Raw genomic sequence first — 25,763 nt, 5'->3', positions numbered from 1 at the left:
TCTCTAATTCGCCGTTGATATTGTTTCAATCAACATGCTCCAAAAATTTGGCATAAATCGGGTTTTCTCCAACGAAGTTACAAACATTCAAAATCCCGATAAAATGAAGAATGGTTCATTTTTAAGGTAAATTTTTTTATATTTCTCAGTTGATAATCAAAAAAGTATTTAAATAATAATAAAGTGTATTTAAAATACTTATTATTTAAATAATTCTGATTTACGAAAATTAAATTACTTTGTCAAAAAAAATTGTTAAATATGATCGATTTTTGACATTTCATACAGAAACTTAAATAACATATTTTACAGTTTATTATCAATTATTTGATACTTTTATCAAGTTCAAATCACAAATTAAGTCTTTAAAAATAAATAGCAATCGCTTTTTTTATATTTCTTAAAGAGATTACTCCTTTTTTTAAATATTTTGTAATGCCTGTCAATGTAACCTTTTTTCATGTACTCTCAATTTATAATATCTTTTTTTATATGAAATGAAATTATTTTTTACAAATCATTGTGCATTTCGTAATCCCAAAACATGTAAGAATATTTTCCCGAAGTATTGAAATTTTTTATAAAGGTCAAAAATACATTAGGCGAAATAAAATGGTTTGACCCTTTTATTAAATTTTTTGAAAATAATTAAATTTTATTGCTTTTGAAAATAATTGAATTCTTGTGATGAATATTGTTATTTATGAAAATAATTAAATTTTGCAATAAATTTTATTAAAATTTCTGAATATAATTGAATTTTAGAGAAGAATTTTGATATTTATAAAGATAATTGAAATATTGACGAAAATTTTTTAAAAAATTTTTGAAAATAATTAAATTTCTGGAATTAATTTTGATATTTATTAAGATCGTTGAATTCTTTTAAAGAATTGCGTTAAAGTTTTTAAAATTAAAACTAATTTTAACAGAATTAAAATTCAAATTTTTCATCAAGATTCTTCATTTACTGAGAAAACGATTTATTTGAATCAAGCATATTTTGTTTAAATCAAATTTAAAATATCTTTGCAATACAGTCAAACATATTTAAGTTTAATTGAAACATATTTTTTGGTTCATTTAAAGAAATAATATATTTAATTCAAACATAAGTTATGGTTGATTTTAAATTATTTATAATTATAATCAACTTTTAAGTTTGAATCAAACAGAAAAATTTTAAATATAATTTTTGTTGAAATAAAACAGAAAATATGTTTGAATTAAACATAATTAGAATAGAATAGAATAGAATTTATTTTGTCTTAAAATTCAAAGAATTTATACAAAAGTAGTTTCAACTTATTTAATACATTTTCTTAACTTATAATTATATGAAAACAAATTTTTTTTTCTTTTTTAAAATTAAATTATTCTGTCTGGTTTTGGGAACGAACTTTAAGTATCTCTACAACAAAATTATAAACGCTCTTTAGCTTCTGAACATCTTCCGATGCCAGCAGATCCGTCCAAAACTCACCAGGTTTCTCTATAGCCTGTTGACTTCTAAAATATTTTAATCTAATTTCAGCATAGGCTGGACAAATTGCTAAGAAGTGAAAAAAGTCCTCTAGGACGAGCAAGTTGCAACACTCGCAGTTTTTATTACCAAATTTGGCAATTTTTCCTTGGAAGATAATTCTATAGTTCTCGAACATAAAGAAACGAAGTTGAGCAATCAGTTGTGTATAATTGATTTGAATTTTTTTATCAAGATAAGGGGCTCTTTCAGTTTCCTGTTTGAAGCTTGGATAGATCTGCAGGCGGGACGAAATTAAAAGTCTTTCTCGATCTGCGATTCGTTTGGACATCTCAAACTCTCGCAACCAGGTCTCGCTATTTATCTCTATCGAGGTCAAGGTCAGATTCTTCCATTCGTTTATTCGGTTGATTTGTTTAAAAAAATCTTCTACTAGTTTGATCCAATTAAAGGGCCTAGCGGAGTAAGCATGCAAAATCTGCCCCCGCTCAAAAAACTTTGAAATTCTTGTTACATGTTGACAACATTAAGATAAAATTTTTCACCAAATATTTTTTCAAAAAATGTATTTTTGTAAGAGTTATGGAGGGGGAAAGAAAAATCAAAAATTTGTTTTTTCTCGAAAACCACTGGATCGATTTTAATGAAATTTATATGTATTTTATAAATTCATAAGAGGAATTTAAAAAAAAATTTCAAATAATTTTGACTGAAAAAAACCCCAAAAAAAAATTTTTTGGTCTTATTTTAGAGATACTACTTTGGAATTTTTACAGAAAATTCTCCTAAATGTGAACTTTTAAGAAATATTTTTGTCGATTTTTTTAATTGGGCACCACATAGTTAAAAAAATTAAAATCCTAGGTGGCGCATCATTCCGGCTGAAGCACAATGTACCAAGTCATTTTGAATTTTGAAAATTTAATATTACATTCGTACTGAGTGACCCCAGAAACGCATAATTACTAAATTTCAAGGAAATTTAAAAATAATCAGTTACTGGATACATTGTGCTTCAGCCGGAATGATGCGCCACCTAGGATTTTAATTTTTTTAACTATGTGGTACCCAATTCAAAAAATCGACAAAAATATTTCTTAAAAGAACACATTTAGGAGAATTTTCTGTACAAATTCCAAAGTAGTATCTCCAAAATAAGACCAAAAATTTCTTTTGGGGTTTTTTTCGGGCAAAATTTTTTGAATTTTTTTTTTAAATTCCTCTTATTAATTTATAAAACACATATAAATTTCATTAAAATCGATCCAGTGGTTTTCGAGAAAAAACGAATTTTTGATTTTTCCTTTCCCCTCCATAACTCTTACAAAAATACATTTTTTGAAAAAATATTTGGTGAAAAATTTTATCTTAATGTTGCCAACATGTAACAAGAATTTCAAATTTTTTTGAGCAGGGGCAGATTTTGCATGCTTACTCCGCTAGGCCCTTTAATATTACACATTGATAATTCAGATAATTCCTTGAACCGAACAAAACAAATTTTTGGGAAGCGATCGTCGGGCATCGACAACAGCTTAACCAGCCAAGAGAGAAGTCTTTTAAAAAGAAAACAGCTTACTGGATTCCTCCCTGTCTCTATTCTGACTGCGTAATTCGGGGCGTACGGTGGGAGTTGTAGGATTCTTTTAAAATAATTATTTTGTACTTTTTCTAACTCCTCCACATAACGCAAGCCCCAAACCTCAGAGTCATACAGCAGGGTTGAAATTATAATGCTATCGAGAAGTCTATCCTTCGCGTAACCAGGACCCAGCCAAAACATCAAGGACTCTACCTGTCGCCACTTTAGCCGATGATACTGAGCTTTTACAGGCTTTTAGAAACACTCCAGAATTAGAAAAAAATACTCCTAAATATTTATATTCTTTAACTATTTCAATTTGTTCCATTCCTAAGAAAAAAGAGGGGTGTTTTCTTTTGCCACCCTTTTGAAAAATGACGACTTTTGATTTAGAGCAATTTACAGTCATTAAATTTTCGTTACAATATTTATTTAAAATATTAATTTTATTTTGCATATCTCTAACTGTATCCGCCAAAATAACAAAATCATCGGCATATGCCAGCAGTAATAATTCTGAGCGCGAATTTATGGACAGGCCGCGGGCACCATATTTAATAAAGTATTCTTCAATGTCACTTATGAATAAAGAAAATAAAGAAGGGCTCAAAGTGTCTCCCCATGGGACAAGTCTTCCAATGGACAGCTCCTCCCAGAGGACAAGTCTTCCCAGGGACATCTCTCCCCAAATGTAAATATTAAAAGTAAATAATGCCATGGGTGGACAAGTCTCCCCGGGACATCTCTCCCCAGTAAAAATTATTTATTTAAACGGTGGCACATTCAGGACAAGTCTCCCCAGGACAAGTCTCCCTGGGACATCACTCCCAAGTTAAAAAATGTTTATTAAAACAGTGTAAAATTCGGGACAAGTCTCCACAGGACAAGTCTCCCCGGGACATCTCTCCCCAGTAAAAAATTGTTTACTAAAACAGTGACAAATTCAGGACAAGTCTCCCAGGGACATCACTCCCCAATAAACAATATTCATTAAAACAGTGTCATATTCAGGACAAGTCTCCACAGTTAAAAAATGTTTATTAAAACAGTGACAAATTCAGGACAAGTCTCCCGGGACATCTCTCCCCAGTGAAAATTATTTATTTAAACGGTGGCACATTCAGGACAAGTCTCCCGGGACATCTCTCCCCAGTGAAAAATTGTTTATTAGAACAGTGACAAATTCAGGACAAGTCTCCCCAGGACAAGTCTTCCCGGGACATCTCTTCCTAGTAAAAATTACTTATTAAAACGGTGGCACATTCAGGATTAAGGGGAAAGTCTACTGTGATAAGGGAAAGAATAGGCCGATTTTTGCGGAATTTTTTTGGTACCAAAATACGACTTCGACATTAAATTAAATTAAACTGTCCTATATTATATATTCAAGTATTTGTAAAAAACTCGTGTCACAAAAATCATCGTAAACAAATTGGCTGCCTTTATTCCCATGTTACTTACGATATTTTTTATTCTTAATGCACGAAAGTGGCGATTTCAGACAGCAGACGACAGGGAGTAAAAGTCATTCACTTGTTCGACTTATATGAAAATGGCGGCCGTTTTCTCCCTTGGGTAAAAATAACGCATGGGGTCAACTGTTATTTTTGCACATGGGAGAAAATGGACGCCATTTTCATATGGTCGAACAAATAAGTGACTTTACTCCCTGTCGTCAGCTATCTAAAAGCGCCATTTTTGTGCATGTGGGATACAAAAAATTTTAAGTCTAAATATTCAAAATTGCCGTGGCGGCACTCCTTCAAGCGCAATTTCGTCCTTTTTTAGGTGCACAAACGGTGTACATGAAACCTCACGTCTGGGTGATCTAAACCAAAAAAACAAAATATGGTTGTCATCTACATAGTATTGACTCTCGTCTGACGAAGGATTTTGTCGATATCTTTTTTTATTTAACCCATTAACCCATGAAACCTCTGAAAATTTGTGTTTAATTAAAGATTTAATTTCATATACTGAAAATACTCCCTGCAAGTAACTGAAGTGTTTCTTTATGTTTTCGGAGTCGCTTTACAAGATTCCGTGCTCAAATTTTAAATTTATCAGAAAAAAATTGCAGATTCATAATCAGCGACCTCAAAAACCCCTGTGAAACAAGTTTCAATCGAATCTAGTAAATTTAAATAATTTTTGTCTGCCATATTGGATTCGCCATTTTGTGTTTTGAAAACCCAAATGCAGATTCATAATCAGCGACCTCAAAAACCCCTGAGAAACAAGTTTCAAGCGAATCTAATAAATTTAAATAATTTTTGTCTGACATATTGGATCCGCCATTTTGAATTTTGAAAATCCAATTGCAAATTCATAATCTGTGACCCCAAAAACCTCTGAGCAGGGACCGTCACGGAAATCAAACTTTTATTTCGTTACGATATTCCAAAACAAAACGAAATTATTAATGTATTTTGATTTTGATTCGGTAACGAAACAAAATTCACTTCCTATTTTGATTCTGATACTGTAACGAAACAAAATTTACTTCCTATTTTGATTCTGATACTGTAATACTGCAATTCAGTTTTTTTATAGAAACAGAAGTCGATTCGAATTCTACTTCAGATTTCGTATGTAGAAACGATATTATCTTTTGATATATTTGACATTTGCAACAAAATTTAGGTTCAATGAGACTTATACATGCGCAGTAGTATTTTATCAAAATTAAAACAAAAAAGAATTTTGATATTGGAATCAAAACTAAATAGAATAGAATTTTTATTTTTATATTGGAACCAAAACGAAATAGAGTGGAATTTTAATTTTGATATTAAAACTAAAACGAAATAGAGTGGAATTTTGATTTTGATATTGGAATCATAACTAAATAGAGTGGAATTTTGATTCTGATACCCATATCCAAATCAAAACAAAAGTATTTTTTACTTTTGTTTTGATTCCGTGACGGTCCCTGCCCCTGAGTAACAAAATTCAAACGAATCGAGTAAATAAAAAAAAATTTGTTTGACATATTGTATCCGCCATTTTGAATTTTGAAAATATTCTGAGGTTTCAGGCGTTAATGGGTTAATTGATATAAACAATAATAAAATCAAATGTAAAACAAAAATTGAAAAAATTTCAAGAATTCTTTTTTTCGGCGACAAAATTTTTTATTGTCAAAATCCTTTGTCAGGACGAGATTCGATACTATATACATGACAACCATTTTTTTTTTTGGCTTGAAGGAAGCGAAATTGCGCTTAAAGGAGTGCCACGACGGCAATTTTGAATATTTCGACTTAAAATGTTTTTTACAAATACTTGAATATATAATATAGGACGGTTTAATTTAATTTAATGTCGAAGTCGTATTTTGTTAGAAAAAAAATCCGCAAAAATCAACCTATTTTTTCCTTTGTCACAGTAGACTTCCCCCTTAATAAAAAATTTTCACTGGGGAGAGATGTCCCGGGGAGACTTGTCCTGAATGTGCCACCGTTTAAATAAATAATTTTTACTGGAGAGAGATGTCCCGGGGAGACTTGTCCTGAATTTGTCACCGTTTAAATAAATAATTTTTACTGGGGAGAGAAGTCCCGTGGAGACTTGTCCTGAATTTGTCGCTGTTTTAATAAACAATTTTTAACTGGGGAGAGATGTCCCGGGGAGACTTGTCCTGAATTTGTCACTGTTTTAATAAACAATTTTTCACAGGGGAGTGATGTCCCGGGGAGACTTGTCCTGAATTTGTCACCGTTTAAATAAATAATTTTTACTGGGGAGAGAAGTCCCGGGGAGACTTGTCCTAAATGTGCCACCGTTTTAATTAATAATTTTTACTGGGGAGAGATGTCCCGGGGAGGCTTGTCCACCCATGGCATTATTTACTTTTAATATTTACATTTGGGGAGTGATGTCCCTGGGAAGACTTGTCCTCTGGGAGGAGCTGTCCATGGGAAGACTTGTCCCATGGGGAGTTATGTCTCCGTGGAGACTTGTCTTGGGAGGACTTGTCCGGGGGAGACTTTCTGGGTGTGACTTGTCCCAACCCCAAAAATACGAAAAAACTAATTTTTTGTTATTATACAAATTAAAATGACGAAGACGATAATTTTTTATTATTTAGAAAAGTTGACAGTTTCTTTGACAACTTTCAACAGTTAAAATTCAAATTTGATATCGTATTCGTAATCAGCGGCCTCAAAAACCTTATTACTGTCTTTTTTACAAAAAACGATCACTTTTTAGAGAAGTTGACAGCTGTCAACTGTCAAATTGTCAATTTAACATCATATTCGTAATCAGCGGCCTCGAAAACCCTTACAAACATGTGTCACTTATTTATACTTATTTTAGCTCTTTAGAAAACTTAGATTATTTTTTCTATGTTTGGGGAGTTTGTTATTAATTTATATAAACAATTATTAAAAAAAAACTTTCCATTACTTGTATGTTTTTTATTTTGATACTGTGATCCACGGTGAAGAAAATAAGCCTAACTTGATTAAAAAATATTAATATTTAAAAAAGTTACAAGGGTTTTTCTAAGTTAAATTTTAACTGCTGTTTTCTCGAAAACTTGTTTTCGCACGTAAGGTCCCTTTTCACTGTCCAGGTTACATATTGGAATTAAGCTTACAAACTAATTTCAATTAAACAAAATCACTTAAAATTATTTTTCTATTTGAATTAAGTATGTTTTCTCAGTGTTAAATGATTTATAAGTAATAACTTTATGGCAGTTCTTCAATAGAATTAAGTTATTTAAAATAAATTATTGTCAGAAATAGAAAAAATTGAAGGTTTTTTTTAGAATTCCTGGTAATTTTATATGAGAAAGAAAAAGACACAAAACTTCAGAATTTTGTTATGAATTCTATACATTTAATTTTTTCCAGTACTTTTGATAAAAATCCCTTACTTTTCCCTGAACTCCCTGATTTTCCTGGCTTGTGGCAACCCTGATGATATATCAATAACTTTTGATTAATAAATAATTTTTTAATGCTTGCAAATGATATTTCATGTGCTAGTCTGAGATCTTCTTTGTATGATATCTATCACTGCAAAAACTTGTATCTCACTCGTGTCTTAAAATGATTTGCTTTAAGTGTTTAAACCATTGAGATACAAAATCTGATTTATATTGAGACATTTAATTTTATCTCATGTCTCATTTTAAGACATTAAAGGTAACTCAATGCGTATAAGACACGTAAAACGTCTTCTTAGTGTGAGACGGATACTCAAAACACATTTCGTATCTCAAAATGCATTGCTAAATGTGTAAGACACTTTGAAACGTCTTAAAATGAGACACATATCTGTTTCAAATATGTGGACTAAGACATCTTATGTGTTTCAAATATGGGACAAAACGTCTCAAAATGAGACACTTGTTTTTGCAGTGTAATAAATATATGGGCAATTCCACGCAAGATTTACCTATGACCTTGAGAATTCGGTTAAACATATTTTTTTCTCAATCTATATGGAAAAAAAAGAAATACGTGTTTTTTTATTTTTGTTTAATCGCCCAAATTTTCGAGTTATGAATTTTCGAAATTTTGGATTTGTAACTGTAGACATATTTTCAGTAGCTTATAAGTCTGAAAATATTGAGTTTAAAGAAAACTTGTCAAGCAATGAAAGTTTTAGTTTTCTTTCAACTTTTAAGAAATGTAAAAAAAAATTTTTTTTTTATAATCAATGGAATTTTTTTACAATTTACTTCTCAAAAAATGTCTACAGACTAAAATTTTTAATCGATTCGAGTGTTTTTTGTTTTAAATAAAAGGAGAACAATTTCTGAAGATATCTCTCCATGCAAACCTAAGAATCTTCAATTGTTTATAATTTTTTTTAAAAACAAAAAGTTAACAAATTAATTGTGTAGTTTCCTTTAAAAATGAAAGATTATTTTCTTATTTTGCTACTACACATGTCCTAAATCAGATTCAATTAATATAATATACGACCACCAAATAAATAGTAAAACATAAAATAATTTATCTAAACTGTTATAAACAATATTAGTTAACAAATAGTTAACTTTGGTTCCTCTCCATAAAAAAACTTTGTTCTTCCATATTCATATTGTACTTTAGGTTCATTTAATGAATACATCTCCCTTTCGTTAAGAAACAATTTTTAATTGTTATAAACAATAATAGTTAACAAATAATGAACTTTGGTTCCTCTGCACCAAAAAGAATTTTTTTCCTGGTTTTCATTGAAGTTTATTACAAAGAATATATGTTAAAAAATAGTGAACGTATGAAATAGTTTGTTCAATAACTATAAACAATTTAATTTATATAAATTTGTATTAAATGTTTTTTTTCTTTCCTTGTGTTTTTGAAAATTAAAATAAAAAAATTAATTAAAATAAAATAAATGCAATTAATATATATTTTACATTAAAATGTTTATTGTTTTATTTTGACACAAACATTCTTTGTAATAAACTTCAATGAAAACTATAAAAAAAATTCTTTTTGGTGCAGAGGAACCAAAGTTCATTATTTGTTAACTATTATTGTTTATAACAATTAAAAATTGTTTTTTAACGAAAGGGAGATGTATTCATTAAATGAACCTAAAGTACAATATGAATATGAAAGAACAAAGTTTTTTTATGGAGAGGAACCAAAGTTAACTATTTGTTAACTAATATTGTTTATAACAGTTTAGATAAATTAGATAATTATTACTACACAATTAATTTGTTAACTTTTTGTTTTTAAAAAAAATTATAAACAATTGAAGATTCTTAGGTTTGCATGGAGAGATATCTTCAGAAATTGTTCTCCTTTTATTTAAAACAAAAAACACTCGAATCGATTAAAAATTTTAGTCTGTAGACATTTTTTGAGAAGTAAATTGTAAAAAAAATTCCATTGTGAGGCGTTTCGTAGAACGCGAGCACCTTGCACGTGATTTTTGAAAATTTTGTACAACTCATTAAACGCGTCGGCCCACTCCAAAACTTTTTGGAAAATCTTCTGTATATTATAAGGTATAAATAAATTAAAAAAAAAAAAAAAAGTGTCCAAAGTTAAAGAAAATTAATTTGTTTATAAAAAAAAATTTTTTTTTTAATAAAAAATTTAAAAAAATAATTTTTTTTACATTTCTTAAAAGTTGAAAGAAAACTAAAACTTTCATTCCTTGACAAGTTTTTTCTAAACTCAATATTTTCAGACTTATAAGCTACTGAAAATATGTCTACAGTTACAAATCCAAAATTTCGAAAATTCATAACTCGACAATTTGGGCGAATAAACAAAAATAAAAAAACACGTATTTCTTTTTTTTCTATACAGATTGAGAAAAAAATATGTTTAACCGAATTCTCAAGGTCATAGGTAAATCTTGCGTGGAATTGCCCATATATCTTTTATATAAATCTAAAAATTTAATTAGGAAAAACTTCTGTGTAATTTCTTTCTTTAAATAATATAAACGAATTTATCACTCGGTTGACAAATGAATTAAATATTGAAGTCAACGATCACTCCGAGTCACTTTTCTTTCTTTAATTTTACCACTTATCTTCTTATACGAGTTAGATAAAGTTTTTATTTTATTAAATTCAGAAGAAACCAATATTAATGTCTGTATTAGATATATGAGAAATTTAAAATAAATCTTTGTATTTTATGTCTTTGTAATAACTATAGTTTTTGTGTAAAAAGATGTTTGAAACAGTTATGCACCGGATATTCAAACTTATAATTTTTAAGGAATATTGACGTGTTCCATTAATTACAAATAATTAAAATTTTATAAGAATGAAGAATTTTTTAAAATTATATCATAACTTTCAAAAATATTTTTTTCGCTAATATCTATTATATTGTATTTATTATTAAAAAAAAACTTTTTTCACTGGTACTTACATATTCTCTGTTATCGAAATCTATGCGAAAAGTAACTTTCACACTTCTACTACCTGGGATGTTGGTTGAAGTTTCGAGGACTCTAATATCTAAACTTGTTTCGTAAAGTTCTTTAGCTATTTGATACAGTTGACCTAAGAACACGTAAAAAAATACTTTTCCAAAAGTTTACAAGAGTACAAATTATTTAACTTAATAATCGAATAATTTTTATTATTTTTTCAGAACTATTATTATTCACTATTTTTTTTAGTACCTCTTTAGTAAAGAATTGCAATGTAATTTTATGACACTTAAAATAACATTTTTTTTGTTTATAAACTGTTAAAATATAAATACTATATTCAGCAAGTGAGTCAAAATATTATTTCTGTATCGAAATGCAAAAGAAAATTACAATTGTAAAATTCTCACCCATAAAGTAATGCGTAAACCCCTGTCTTGTGCTTCGATAAACTAAAATCACTCCATGAGGATCCACATGAGTTATATACATAGAGGGAGATTTCATTTTCGGATATGTAAATCGCATTTGCATGTGAATGTTGTCGACACTTCCCAAAAAATCACAAAAATAACGTCCAGTTGCTTTTATTGTGCAGTCGTATCTAATAAAATTGGAATAAGCGAATAAAATTTAATTATTAAAATTATTTATTTGCAATTAAAAAATAATCTTTCGCACTTCAATTATGCTTTAGATTTATAAATAGACAGAATTATATAAATTATTATATGTTTTCATTTGGATTGTTTTATCTTTCATTTTTTTATCCCGAGTGAAATTAAACAGCAACTGTTTCTATGCCAGTATTCCAATTTTTTCAAAAGCTCATTTTAAAGCATCAAGCTTTTTTTCTCTCTCTTGAGACAATGAAATTCTCGTAAGTTTAGTATTCCTCTTTACTTCTACAGGCTCGTGTTTCAAGGGACGCTTTAGGGTATGAGGTAAATAGAATGGAGAATATTCAGTTAAAGTTGCCTTCAAAGTGGATTACAACAATTTCGATTCAATTGTTTTTTGTGATGAATTTTCTTTAAAAATTATTTTTCCCTTTTCTCATTTTGATTTGTTTGTGTTTTCATTTTTTGTAACAATTCTTTATGAGAATTGTTTTTAAAAACGTTTCAGTCATTCATCATTATAATTTTTTAATTAAAATAATGACATAGGTATATTTAATTTCTTTGTTAGTTTTTAAGAAAGTGATATTAACTATATTTCCTTACCCAAGATTACTGAAAAATCGAACGAAACATTTTCCGAAAAATTCCATGACACTATTGATACTCTCTCCAATGTGATCTGCGAGGGCAGCAGCCAATTTTGTCATTAAATCGTCGGGATAGATTTGTCGTGTGTTGAATACTGTGTGCTTCACTCCCGCTTTTTCTAACATTTGCAGCCATAACTCCTCTCCGTATTCCAGCTGAAAAACGTATTTCATCAATGTGACAAGAATTATCAAACGAAAATCTAACTTTTATTTTATTTACTTTTTTGTAGTTGTACTTATTTTTATTTATAGGTAATAAAAAAAATTGGCAAATTGCTCCTATGGTAAGACTCTTTTTAAAAAATTAGGTCTCCACATTGAATCCGCCATTTTGAATTTTAAAAAACTGACCTCAAATTCGAATTCAGCGATCTCAAAAACCTTACATATGATGAAATAATATTTTTTGTAAACTTTTTTTCGGACTGTTTTTGGACCACAAGCATGAACACAAGCAATTTTTAACTGGACTGCGAAGAGGTTAATACCATCATTCATTACATTTTTTAATAGTTTATAAATTCGATTTTAGTTTGTAGGTAATGATGAATAAATAATGAATAGCTTTTTAGAATACATTTAATTAGAAATAAAAATAATTATTTTTGGAAGATAATTTTTGGTAACGACATTATCTACAAAATGTATCAAATAAAAATCACATAAATGAAGAAAATAATGGATATTCCCCTCATCAAGATAGGCTTTCAGCGTTATAATGAAATTACTCTTCGCCCCTGTGCTGATACTGCATGAAGTAAGGTACTTAAAATTAAATTATTCAGAGAGGAGTGTGTAAATTAATGAAACTCTTGAAAGAGAATGGCAGGTTACTTTTATTTAAAAGTGACTAACAAAAAGAAATATTGTCTTTTCCCTTTCAAAGACTTCTATATTCGGTTTAATTTGATTAACGAATTTTTAAACTAATTAAAATTAATATTATTTCAATTTATTATGTTCTCTATTCTTCATTAAATATGTACTGTACGAAGAAATAGTTCTAAAAATCTATATAAGGAGAAGTGTATATAAATATATATAAGGAATTGAATTCTTTTTCTCTGATCCAGATTACTCACAATATTTACTAAAGCCAAAATGGATTTCAAATTCAAACGGTAAACAAATAGAAAAATGTATAGGTATATATAAGAGTTACTGTAGTCATGTTTGTAAAAAGGGACTATATTTTTGTCCATGATTTCTTTCTTAGTAAAATTTTATTATCTCTAATTTTAAACATATGTTTGTACATTATTTTGATGTCCAATAAAGACATGCACGGTGTTATGGAAATATTTTTACTCTTGTTTTTCCTTTTAAAAAGAATTGAAGATAATTAAACAAATAGATACCTACACTGTTAGAAAAATCTGTTTTAAATGCAATAGAATTATATTTGGTTTCCCAATTTGAAAAAGAGTTCATGTGGTTAATTATTACCGATGTCTCGAATTTTAATTGTATATATGTAGTGTTAAATAAATTTTGAAAACTTTTTTAATATTTTGCTCAAGTAAACCACAAAACTGGGGTAAAGCATTTTTCTCCCCAGAATTGACCAGCAGCTTGTTGGTGGAAGAGATTTTAAACTTCTGGAGAAGAAAAAGTCATTGAATGGATCATCTTATTTCGAACAAATGGTAGCTAGATAAAATGGGTTTCGACCTGAGTATTTTTTTGGAGTCAGGCCAACTTTAGGTACGAATGCTGTTGAGTAAACTCGTTAAAGCGCAAACACATTTTATAATATCTGTTATGGGCTAACAGTTAGTTTAATATGAAGTCAATTCTTCTCTTTAATATAGACTAAAGCTGCAAGTATAATTCTTCGGGTAAATCGCCCAGTGTTTTAAATCGTCAAGCACTTAATGTTAAAATTCATAGCTAGTTCAATGATTCAGGAGGGCAACAACGCATTAGTGTTCAGTAAGGATGTAATTATTTGACTTGATCCACTTTATCGGATTACCTCAGATCTACGTCACAGCATTGCTACATATTCGTAGCTTCTTACTGCATAGGGTAGATTACGGAGTTCAATCCTAGTTCTGAAACTGCCACTAGCGTTTGAGTACTGGTCTTTAGATTTATTTCCTATTGACATAGACACCAAGGAGATCAACGAAGATCGCTAACGTTCTGAGCAAACTTTATAGGCAAATAAAGTCAGGCATCAGTTAAACAACAAATCTTTAAAGGATTAAGGCACTCCATTTCAGAAGTGAAATTTATTATTGCCTTTTACATTGTAATGGGTTTTATTTAATATTCCAAATATTTTCTAATAACTGAATTTAAGCCAAAGTCTTAAAACCAATACAATTAAAAGAATACGTTTATTATTTTTCAATCTGGAATAATCAGAACGATTTTGATGAACGCCAGTCTGTTCTTGAGACAATTTCTAATTTTTAAAAATTGGAATTAAAAAAAAGGGACAAGTACAATTTTCAGCAAGTTAACATAGAAAGTTGGTGGCAAATTTTTCATATAGAGAAAATTTGTTACCTTCGAAAAGCATGGAGCAAACTTGTGTCAAAATATGCTATGTCGGTTATTGGAATTATTGACCTACTTATCATTGATTTAAATTAAAGGACTATGTTAATTAATTCTACAAAGTATCGAATTTTACAGATAACTATGCACCTTTATATACTCACAAAATTCCTGCTTAATCCATTCATTTCTTTTTGAGAAAATTCCTCAACAAATTAACATTGGGGCAATCACATGACCTAAAAGTCACAAATGTGGGAGCCAATATTGTTGCAAGGGTCCCCTACGGGTGGTCTATTATTTGTTCTTATATTAGTGAACCCTCGCCATAAAAGCCTCAGGTTACATAAATTTTTGTATTTAAGAACCATTGTTATTTCTCTTATTGAATAAAATAATGTTTAGATATTATTTGTACTTATCGATTTTTTTTCATAATTTAGAAAAGGAATAAAAATAATTCTACCTTTTAAATATATTTATAAAGATATGCCAAACTAAACTTTTTACCAAGTTTTGTCAACAATAAGGTTGTAACATTTTAAAATATAATGAGGTTACATAAAATATTCTCTTACAGAGTAAGTCTAAATTAGGTAGGTACTATATTAAGTCGGACAAAAATTGAAATTATTCGGACTGTCTTGAAACTTGTTGCTTAAGGGTTTTAGGGATAGCTGATTACGAATCTGATATTAGTTTTTAAAAATTCAAAATGGCGGATCCAATATGGCGGACGAAAAAAATTAAAAATTACTCGGACTGTCTTGAAACTTGTTACTCGGAGGTTTTTAGGGTCGCTGATTACGAATCTGATATTAGTTTTTAAAATTCAAAATGGCGGTCGAAAAAAATTAAAAATTACTCAAACTATCTTCAAACTTGTTACTCGTGGATTTTTAGGGTCGCTGATATTAGTTTTTAAAAATTCAAAATGGCGGATCCAATATGGCGGACGAAAAAAATTAAAAATTACTCGGACTGTCTTGAAACTTGTTACTCGGGGGGTTTTTAGGGTCGCTGATTACGAATCTGATATTAGTTTTTAAAATTCAAAATGGCGGATCCAATAGGGGCCATTCAAGTATTACGTAAGCATATTTTTCAGGTTTTTAGACCCCCCCCTCCCCCATCGTAAGATTTTTTATATGCATTAGCGCCATTTTTTCTAATGGAAATAAGCAATAGCTAGACCCCCCCTCCCCCTTTAATGCTTACGTAATACTTGAATGGTCCCATATGGCGAACGAAAAAAATTAAAAATTACTCAAACTATCTTCAAACTTGTTACTCGTGAATTTTTAAGGTCGCTGATTACGAATCCAACGTCAATACTTAAAAATTCTAAATATCTGATCCAATATAAAGGACAAAAAAAATTTAAGAAATAGTTTTAAGCTATTGAAAATGACTACCAATGTTGTTTTGAGGTTACTGATTGAAAGTCGATTTATTAGAAAATGGTTAGACAGGACGTTTTTAATTTCCGGACATGTCGTAAAATTATACTCTATTTTATTTCCAATGCAGAGTTGTCATGAAAAATAATACAAGTTATCTTTATAACTGAGCTTTTCAATATTTTCATCCACCATATTGATAGATATATATTAAATTGAATAACTTAATTCAATTATATTTTTCTTCTAGTACTTTTTTCTTTTCGAAAACGTTTTTCATTAAAATATATACAATTGAAACATTTCTTTCTTCGCTTATAAATAAAATAAAAAATAAGTGTATTTTAGATTGTTTTATAATTGAAATTTAAATCGGAAGTTGGATTATAGATTATTATTTTAGAGAATATTGGAATGTGGTTTTTCTAAAGAATTCAGCTTTCATTTGTGAATCGAATATTGATCTGCGGTACATTTAGTTTTAAAAGCGTTGCAAAAAAAATTTTTATTCGAAAATGGGAATTTAGACAATTTTTTGTTTATTGTAATTGCATATTGGCTCAGTTAAAATAGTCCAAATCTCATTTCATTTTATAATGCAAACGTTAATATGTATCAGCTTTTCAAGTTTCTAAGATTTTTTTTACTTTTTTAATTTACATGAAATCAACATTAGTATAGATTCGAAATTGGAAATAATTCTGATAATTGTACAAAAGAATTAAATTCTTCTCACAGATAAACTAAATTGTTCATTTATATTTTTGTCGAAAAAATCTGATTCATATTTCACTCGAATTTTTTTTTCCCGTACGCCTTCAATTTATGCGATAAATTTTATAGAATTCTTTTATGGACATTCTTGTGGATTTTCTTGTCATTTAAATCCTTTTGAATTTAATAGGCTATTGGTAAATACATAAAATAAATGATCTGAACAGAATTATTCTACTTCCTTGCATCTTTTTTGATAAAAATTCCCACTGTACCGTCAGATAATATTCTGCAGGGATATATATTCGGTTATGTTCCTCAGGCTATATGTGTCTGTGTATATATGACGGATTAGACAGGGGAATTCCATTTTCGGTTCTACGCTTTTTAAGAGCATCACAGTTATTTCCGGCAACATTCTTCAAATTTTCAGGGAAATAAACCTTTTCAAAAAAAAAAAATATTAGTCACGAGAGAAAGTCATCATAAAAGTGACAAATAAAATAAAATATCTTTCCATTTTATATATAAATATAATTAAATAATAGATGTTTCTATTTGTAAATTTCTTTAATTCGATAAAATTTTTCCATTCCACGCAATAATTGACTGAATTAAACAAATAAATCAAAATTATTCGCACCAATAAATTATTTAAAAAAATAAATTATTCATGAATATTATATTTATGAATAAAATTTGAATATACATCAAATAATTTCTGAAAACTAATTTTATACAGCGACAACTTTATTTTTTTATTCACTTATAAAGGAAATAGTCCCCTGCTTTTAATTCCATTTTCTTGAATAAGTATAATAAATAGGGAGATACAATAAAGATAATTAATTATTCATGTTAAATTAGAAGATTGAGACAATGGACTGATCTTCCTTAAAGTTTGTTGCATAATTAGTCTATAGTCACGAAAACTAATGGTTCACTTAATTGGCAGAGGAGCGATTAAAAACTGGGTACACAGACAATATTGTGAGCTGGTCGTGAAAATTCATTTATTGAAATAGACACTTTGTGGAAGAAATATATATTATGTATATATAGATTTTCATTTGAAACAGAAAAGACACGCTAGAGGGAAATCAACATTATTCTCTTTTCAGATCCCTTATTTTCAAGGCGCAAATAATAGATCGATTCTAATTTTCTCAAAAGATAAAAAGCATTATTTTCTGTCTCAAATCGAGATTCTTAAATTCTGATATTAATTAATTTGTTTTATTTTTGTACATTTTGTTATATAATCCCAAGTGAAAAGTTCCAGGGAACTTTTTCACATGGGCTAATAAAATTATTTTTAATATAGTGATTAGTGTAAAATAATAATTTTTGTATTAATATCGTTATTTATAATTACACTAAAATACTAAAACTCTAATACTCTAGTTTTAGATTGACTTTCATTAGAATAATGAGAAAATTAAATTTATTATTTTAGAAGCGACGTAGCTTAGTTGTTAGTGCTTTGAACTGCAACTGCAAGGGTTCTAGGTTCAATTCTCCCTATGGGTTAATTTTATTTATATTACGACTAAAAATAAATTTTATTTTCTGTAATTTCAACTTTTCATTTGTCAGTTAATTCTTAATTTAACAAAATAAATTTATTACTGCAGCAATAATTAGAAAGCGCTGCATAAATCATTTATTTTTTTGGGTTTTCTTTGAGAGGAAAATATGAAATATGTTAAAATAATTGAATTGACATTTTGAGCATTGATTTTTTTAATTTATTAGGAGCGGTAACTAGGGATAAAAATAGAAAAATCATATATTTACATATATTTAGAGATTTCCCCAGAGAGAAATATTCTTGTCAGAAAATTCAATTGTCTAATGTGAGATTCGGTATTATTTTTTTCTTTCTTTTGATGTATTCTTTTGTGTCTATTATTCACTTATATTCAATAAAAATCAGTTGAAATAAGGTAAAATGGCAATATTTCTTTCCTTTGAAATAATATATTTTTCTAAAAAAAAATTAAATTAATTTAATTTACGTGCAGTGGAATAAATATTTTCAATTTTATATTTAACTGATGGTAAATTTCAATTTGTGATTTTATTAAGTATATGTGAGAGTGTTTGTTTATGACCGTCCTTAAGGTTGTCGATATTGCATTTCAAATCGACATGATTGATTTTAAATTATATTTTGACTTGCATTAAAACAATAAGTACGTGACAATTATTTGAAATTTTATTCTTATTAAATCCTTTCTGGTGAATATGTGTGCATTATGTGCAAATACTTCCGTTTAATTAGTATAATTGAAATTCTCAAATAAATATGTATAGTCTTGTTTAAATTTTAATTTTAATTTACAAAATCCAGATTATCTCCTCGATGCCATATCAGAATTTATTAATGGTAATAATTAATTTTATTTCCAGTTCTGTTTATTATTGATAATTAGAATATTGTTAAAAATAGAAATTTTTTTTTAATTTCACTGACAAGTATAATTAGTAAATTATCAACAAAATTTAATCAAATTGTTACAAATTCTCCTGCATGAAATTTTACTTAATCATTGAGTAGAATAATAAAAATTTTGAACACGTAAAAATTCTTCCTTCCGGACAATAAAGTTGTTGGGGTTGAAGTGATAAAATTTAATAGCAAGATAAAAATGAAAGTCATACATAATTTTTCAAAGACAAAAAAGATAAATTGCTTCTCTAAAAAATTCATAAATTTAACGTAGTTTATTTTTATTTATCTGATGACAGCATGTTTATAATATGTATATAATCGATAAATTGTTTTTCTTTTTTACTAAATGATGTACCAAAAATAACAAAAATTCATGATAAGAAATTTTTTTTTTCAACATTCTCGATAAGAAATAAATTAGAGATTTCACGTATAGTATTTCCATGTAAAAGTAATAGAGGGATTGTAATACAGAAAAATGGCCCCCATGAGATTCTTTATTATGTCACTCGATTTCGATTTTCTTTGTCAGTAATTTCCGTTTCCGTACAGTTCATCCGCTATTTCCGTATTCTCTTTTTCTTTTAGAATTTTTTTGAAAAGAACATTAAATTTTCTTCTATAGTGGACAAAATTAAATTTTAGCATTTAATTTATTTAATAGATTTCGAAAGGTAAATGACCCAAGCGAGTGTTATAACATGAACATGAAGATATAATTTATGTAAGAATAAAATTTTTGATAAAAAATGTACCCATAATTTATACAAAAAATTTTTGTAAAATTTACAATATTTCTGGTATCTGGTAAATGTTTTTAAAGCATTTTGTAAATTTTATCGAAAAATTTATGAAATTTTCTAAAACATTCGTAAAATCCATCATGGACTTAAATAGTAAAAGAAGAATAAATGGAAAGAAATTTATTTAAAAAGGTTTTTTCTGAAGATTTATGAATTTGCATTTTAATTTAAATACATAAGTTTTCAAACATACTCTTTGTTGAAAGACATATCATTATACTGCATTATGCAAATGTTGATATCAGTTTCTTCAAAAATTCATAAATAAATAATAAGAAATCCATTAGACTTGAGTCACAGAATATATACAGACGATATAAAATATTAATTTTAGGATGTTACGTGCATTAAAATATTTGTAGTTCTAAAAAGAATAGAAATCTTCTTAGTTTTAATTATTTAAAAATTTCCAGTGACTTATTTTAGAAGAGAAAATTTTCTTCTAAATGAAGAATTTATTGTTTTGAGTTTTTAATTACATCTATTGCACGACAATTACAAGAAAGAATGTTCACTTGAAATACTGGAGAAAAAATGTTCTCTCTACTTTTTTCAATGTTTCTAGGAAAAAAATTTTAATTTCTTAAAATTCTCAAAGAATTCTTTTATCTGTGCTTAATTAAGTTTTCATTCTAGGATGCTTTAAGTTAATTTCTGGTAGAATAAATGACATTTTTCAAGGAAAGTTCAGTGGCTCAGGAAGGCAGTGATAACATAAGAGTAATTTATGTGTGGAATGAGATGAGATGTAGTACAATAGTTGTGGTTAAGAGAACGTTAAATCTCGCTTAGACCTGTCACGCGGAAATGCAAGCTCAACTCAAGTGATGTATAACTTTAATTTCAACATGGCAAGGTTACGAGCTTTCTCTAGTCTAACAAATTTTTTTTTCAAAGTTCACTAATTTCTAATATAAAAAAACTTATCCATATAACGATGAAAAATAACACTAAATTCGACCAAAGAACAAAATAGATATATTCTTTTTAACTTTCTTTTTTAAATTAGATCCTCTTTTATAAAATCCTATTCAGTAATTAAAATTATACAACATAATATTCTAATTTTAATAATTGATTAATAATTTGAACCAAATTTTAGAAATTTATCAATTATTTTTCTCTTTATACGACGAAATGTTATAAATTGCTTTTGTGCATTTGAGTAGCTTGCCTCTTTTCATTTTCTACGTTGACGTCGTGACGTTTAATTTTAATTAAAAGTATAGAGAAAAATTTATCGCAATTAAGAGACGATAAAATTTAAATCCCCCCCCCCCCTATAAAAAAACAAAAATTGATACCAAAAATACATCGTAAATTTTATGAAATTTTAACAAGAATTGCTATCATCTCGTTACGTTTTGCACCATTAGTGATGAACCTCCACTAATTTAATTGTCAATTAAATTAATGAGTGACTATATCCTATATAAAATGTATATTACTACATTAACTTTATACATAACATTGAGATGATTTTTTATTTTTGAAACAAAAAAACATTTTTTTATGGTTCAACAGAATTATTTCATAATCTCTGAAAAATGTGAACGAAACGCAATTTTTTTTAATTATCAAAAATTTAGTTTCAATAAAAGAAATTCAAAAAAATAACAAGAATACCTCAATTTTATATATGTGTGTATTTTCATTTATATTTTTTATTTGTTATATCCAGTATTATTTAATAACTCACACAGTTTATTTATTTGAAAACAAATACCAATTTTTATTTTGAAGAGAAAATAAAAGTTTTGCATGAAAAATACAAATTTTCAATAAAATTCTTCCTCTATTGTTTACATTCCAAAAAAAAATATATAAATACATGTTTTCGTAGTATGTATAAATTTTATTGATTTTTAACAGACTTGTATCTTATGACATTCATTTAGTATTCCATTAACGCCAACCACGTGAATTTTCATCCTTATAAACTGAAAAAGCTACACGAAAGCTTTAAAAATTTATTTCTGACTCACCTCTTTTTTCGATTGACGTAAAAATCGGAAATCACTATATTTTTCCTGCCGTATCTCATTTTATTTTATAACGTATATATGTTGTAATAAATTAAGAGAATTTATTTTTAAAAATAAATTTATTCTATTTTATCTATTGTTACTTTTTTATTTGAAATAAAACATTTTCTATTTTTGTAATATATTTTATGTAATTAACATCAAGTAGTTATTAATATTTGCTGTTTGATTAAACTTAATATAAAATGTTTAAAATGTAAAATGAATTTCGAAAGTTAGTGTATCGATGCGAAGAAAAGTTTCAATAATTAAAAGTTTTCTTAAATTAGCAAAGTACATTAATAAAGTTGATAAAATAAAGTCCAATTAAACACTAAAAACAAAGTTATAAAGCACATTCAGCTGAGAAGTGAATTGCCTTAAGGGGGATATCTGATTGTCCTGACTAAATCAAATGCTTCTTATTTTTCTCTCTCGAAATTTTGTGATATATTTTTTGAAGATGGCTTTTTGTTTTCATAAAAATATAAACAGTATGCGAAAATATTTTCTTTAAGAACTAGCCTTTTATGTTTATAAACAAAAAGACTTTTTAAAAAATATATCACGGATTTTAAGTCGAAAAACTAGCATAAAAAATCAGACATGAAGCAAAGAGAAATTTTTCAAAAAAATTTGTCACTGGTTGTAAATAATTTGTACTAATTTTGCATTTTGTTTTTTTATCTATTTTCCAAAGTGAAATTAAAATAAATCAAAAATTAACAAAGAGGCAGTAAATTTTTGAAAGAAAATATCCTGTTTATTAATAAATATCACTGCAAAAATTAAGTATCTTAAAAGTAACTTTTTAGTCATTTTTAAAATACTTCTATTTGCTATAATGTACAAAACCTGAAACAGTTGTTTCTAAGTTTGTTATAAAATTTAATTCATTGTAAAAAATTGTTACAACCAATATTTGCTTACTATATTTTTGAATAATTTACAGATGCAATGATGAAAAATTGAACAATCGATTCAAGAAAAGCATAAAACAAATAATAGAATTTTTTTCGTACAAACCTGTACGAAATGCTGAACACTCTCCAAAAGCATCCCATACATCTTCCTTTACTTTCAAAGTCAATTCTATCTAAATAACAAATTTGTTTGTTTCTTGAAAATTTTCGTTGAAAAATTAAAAAAAGAAGTAAAAAAAGTCGCTTTGTTATAACAATAGAGCCGAAAATTTTTCACACATCTGTTTCACGCAACTGTCGCGAATTGAATAACAAGTTTCGCGCCATTGTACTTGAAAACCTTATGGGTTTCGGACAGTTCGTATTAGTTCGTACTACTTCGACTTTTAACCGGAAGGAAGAGTGGGAAGTTCTTACTCTTCAACGGCACAAGAAACTTTGACTTTCTGTGATACTGCGCGGGTATCTTCGTAAAATACATATAGGGGTAGCGACAATATATCCACTTGCTCAATGCGTGCGCACACTTTCTATACATATATATATATATATATACAATATAATGAGAAGAAAAAGAGCCGCCAGTTCTTTTTTTTATTCCCATAACTCTCATTCGGAAAAGTTGAAAAGTCATTAGGCTTTCTCGCGGGATTAAAAGTTTGGTTATTGACTTGTTAAGCTTAGCCGAAAAATAAGGTCATTTACCGTCTAAATGATTAGAAGAAAAAGAAGAGGAGTTAATTTTTTTGTTCTCTCTATGGAATACTTTCTTTAACCATAGTAACAGTCCCTAAAAGTGGTGAGAGATAAAGTTTTTCAATTTGAGACGTTTTTCTCTTAGGTAAAAAGAATTTGAGATAAAGTATTCTCGGAATACATATAATTCTTTATCTTTTTTTTTTGATAAAAGTTGAATTTGTTAGAAAATTTTTTATTGATTTATAACTGTAGAGTTTAGTACTCAAGGGCAAAAATCATGACCTTATGGTTATAATTTTTGCCCAATGTTATATTTGGGAGTAGGAGGATAAAATTTTTACAGCATTAATTATGTCCACCTTAAAACAAAATTGTCTGGAAATATTGCTGCAACGTTAATTGTTTCAACTCTTACCTTAGAATATGTTCAATTTAGGTATTTTTATTTTTAAAAAAATCTGAACAAAATTCTCCATAATATTGATGACGTAAATTTATCAAAAATAGTTAAATTTCCTGTAAGAAAATTTGGGAAATTTTACACCATAATAAACTTGACGAAATTTTTCTTTACAATACTTGGAAGCTTTTCTTTAGAAAGCTTTGTCAATTTCAGGCTTCGAAGTCTAGTAGCAGGTCAAAAAAAGTGTGAAAAAGTAGCATTTTGGAAGAAAAAAGTGTCCTCTAAATTGAAAAAAAGTAGCAAAAAGTAGCATATTAAAAATGAAGTAAAATTAGTTTTTTAAGTAAGAAAATTAAGTGAATATATGTTGTTGTCCAAAAAATTGAAAGAAAAAAATACTAAAAATAGGAATTCACAAAATTTTTTTTTAATTTTGATTTATAAACATAAAACTAAACATAAAACATGAAAATATAATAGCTTTTTTGTCGATATTTTACATTGGAAAGTTTTATTTACATAATAAAATGTAATTGTTAATAATACTGAAATAAGATCTTTCATAAGAATTTGTTTTTTAATAACAGGCTCATAATTTTGAGAAGTTAAATTGACACCTTCTTTCTCCTTATTATTTTTTAAAAAACTATCAATAACTTTTTATCAGCCATCTAATTTTTAAAAATGAAACGTAAACATTTTTTAGTAATTTACTAATAACAGATATCAAAATGAAAAAAATGGATTGTTTTTAGTCATATAAATTTTTTAAATTTTAGAATCCACATAGCCATAATTTTGTACAATAATAAATTACGAGCAATTTAATTCCAATAAAAAAAATTATAATTTTTTTTCTAGATAGATCTTAAATCTTTATAAATGATTTTTTATTATTGAACAACCGAGTTAAAACACTGTATTATTGAAAATACAATTAATATTTTTAAATTTGACATAAAGTTTGTAAACATAATATAATAAATAATCACGTTAAATAAATATTATTTTGGATTTTTAATCAAACAATTTATATAACCAAAAGAATTAAGTTTTCATTCTTAATTGATTTTTTCTATACTTGATGAAACTTTTATAAAGTCAAAAAAGGTATTACTATTAAATTATATAGTGAAAAATGAAAAATTTAGTTTTTACTTTTTTTAAGAAGCTTAAAGAATAATAAAATTAGATACGAAAAATTCGAAACGTTAAAAATTTGTAATTTAATAAACATCCACTATTAGTAATTATTATAATATATTATAATCACGCGTCCAATAATAAATTTAATTCATTTGGCGGGTTTTTTGAAATCTACGAAATTCACCAAAAAAACTAAAATTCTTGAATTCTGTAAATTTTTTTTTACATTTTTTGGAAAAAAGTAGCATTTAGTAGCTTTTTGCCAAAATAAGTAGCAAAAAGTAGCTTTTTGACAAAATAAGTAGCAAAAAGTAGGCTTGACCAAAAAAAGTGTCAAAAAAGTGGAAAAGTGTGTCACTTCGAAGCCTGCAATTTATTTATTTGAAAGTTTCGTGAATTTTCACCAAGATAACAGAGGATATTTTCGATAGCGAACTAAGAAAAATTACGCTAAGAATTTTGAGGAATTTTTGACATAAACCCG

The 25,763-nt window shown here is 27.4% G+C and overlaps 1 protein-coding gene across 1 annotated transcript in view; it reads right to left on the bottom strand.

The window, feature by feature from the left end:
- The window catches only part of LOC122503611 (soluble guanylate cyclase 89Da-like), a 31,573-nt gene extending 8,103 nt beyond the window's left edge, over positions 1–23,470 (bottom strand). The window contains exons 1-4 of the mRNA XM_043614212.1: positions 23,135–23,470; positions 12,161–12,360; positions 11,345–11,538; positions 10,931–11,064 (exon numbers count right to left, since the gene is read on the bottom strand). Of these exons, the coding sequence (XP_043470147.1) occupies positions 10,931–11,064; positions 11,345–11,538; positions 12,161–12,360; positions 23,135–23,176 (570 nt within the window). The 5' untranslated portion in view covers positions 23,177–23,470. The remainder of the gene's footprint in view (positions 1–10,930; positions 11,065–11,344; positions 11,539–12,160; positions 12,361–23,134) is intronic.
- Between the last annotated feature and the right edge of the window lie 2,293 nt (positions 23,471–25,763).

This window comes from Leptopilina heterotoma, unplaced genomic scaffold, assembly GCF_015476425.1.
Source record: "Leptopilina heterotoma isolate Lh14 unplaced genomic scaffold, ASM1547642v1 Lhet_11, whole genome shotgun sequence".
Taxonomy (NCBI): Eukaryota; Metazoa; Arthropoda; class Insecta; order Hymenoptera; family Figitidae; genus Leptopilina; species Leptopilina heterotoma.
Note: the sequence above shows the minus strand (reverse complement) of the source record. Positions and strands in the feature narration are given on the sequence as shown.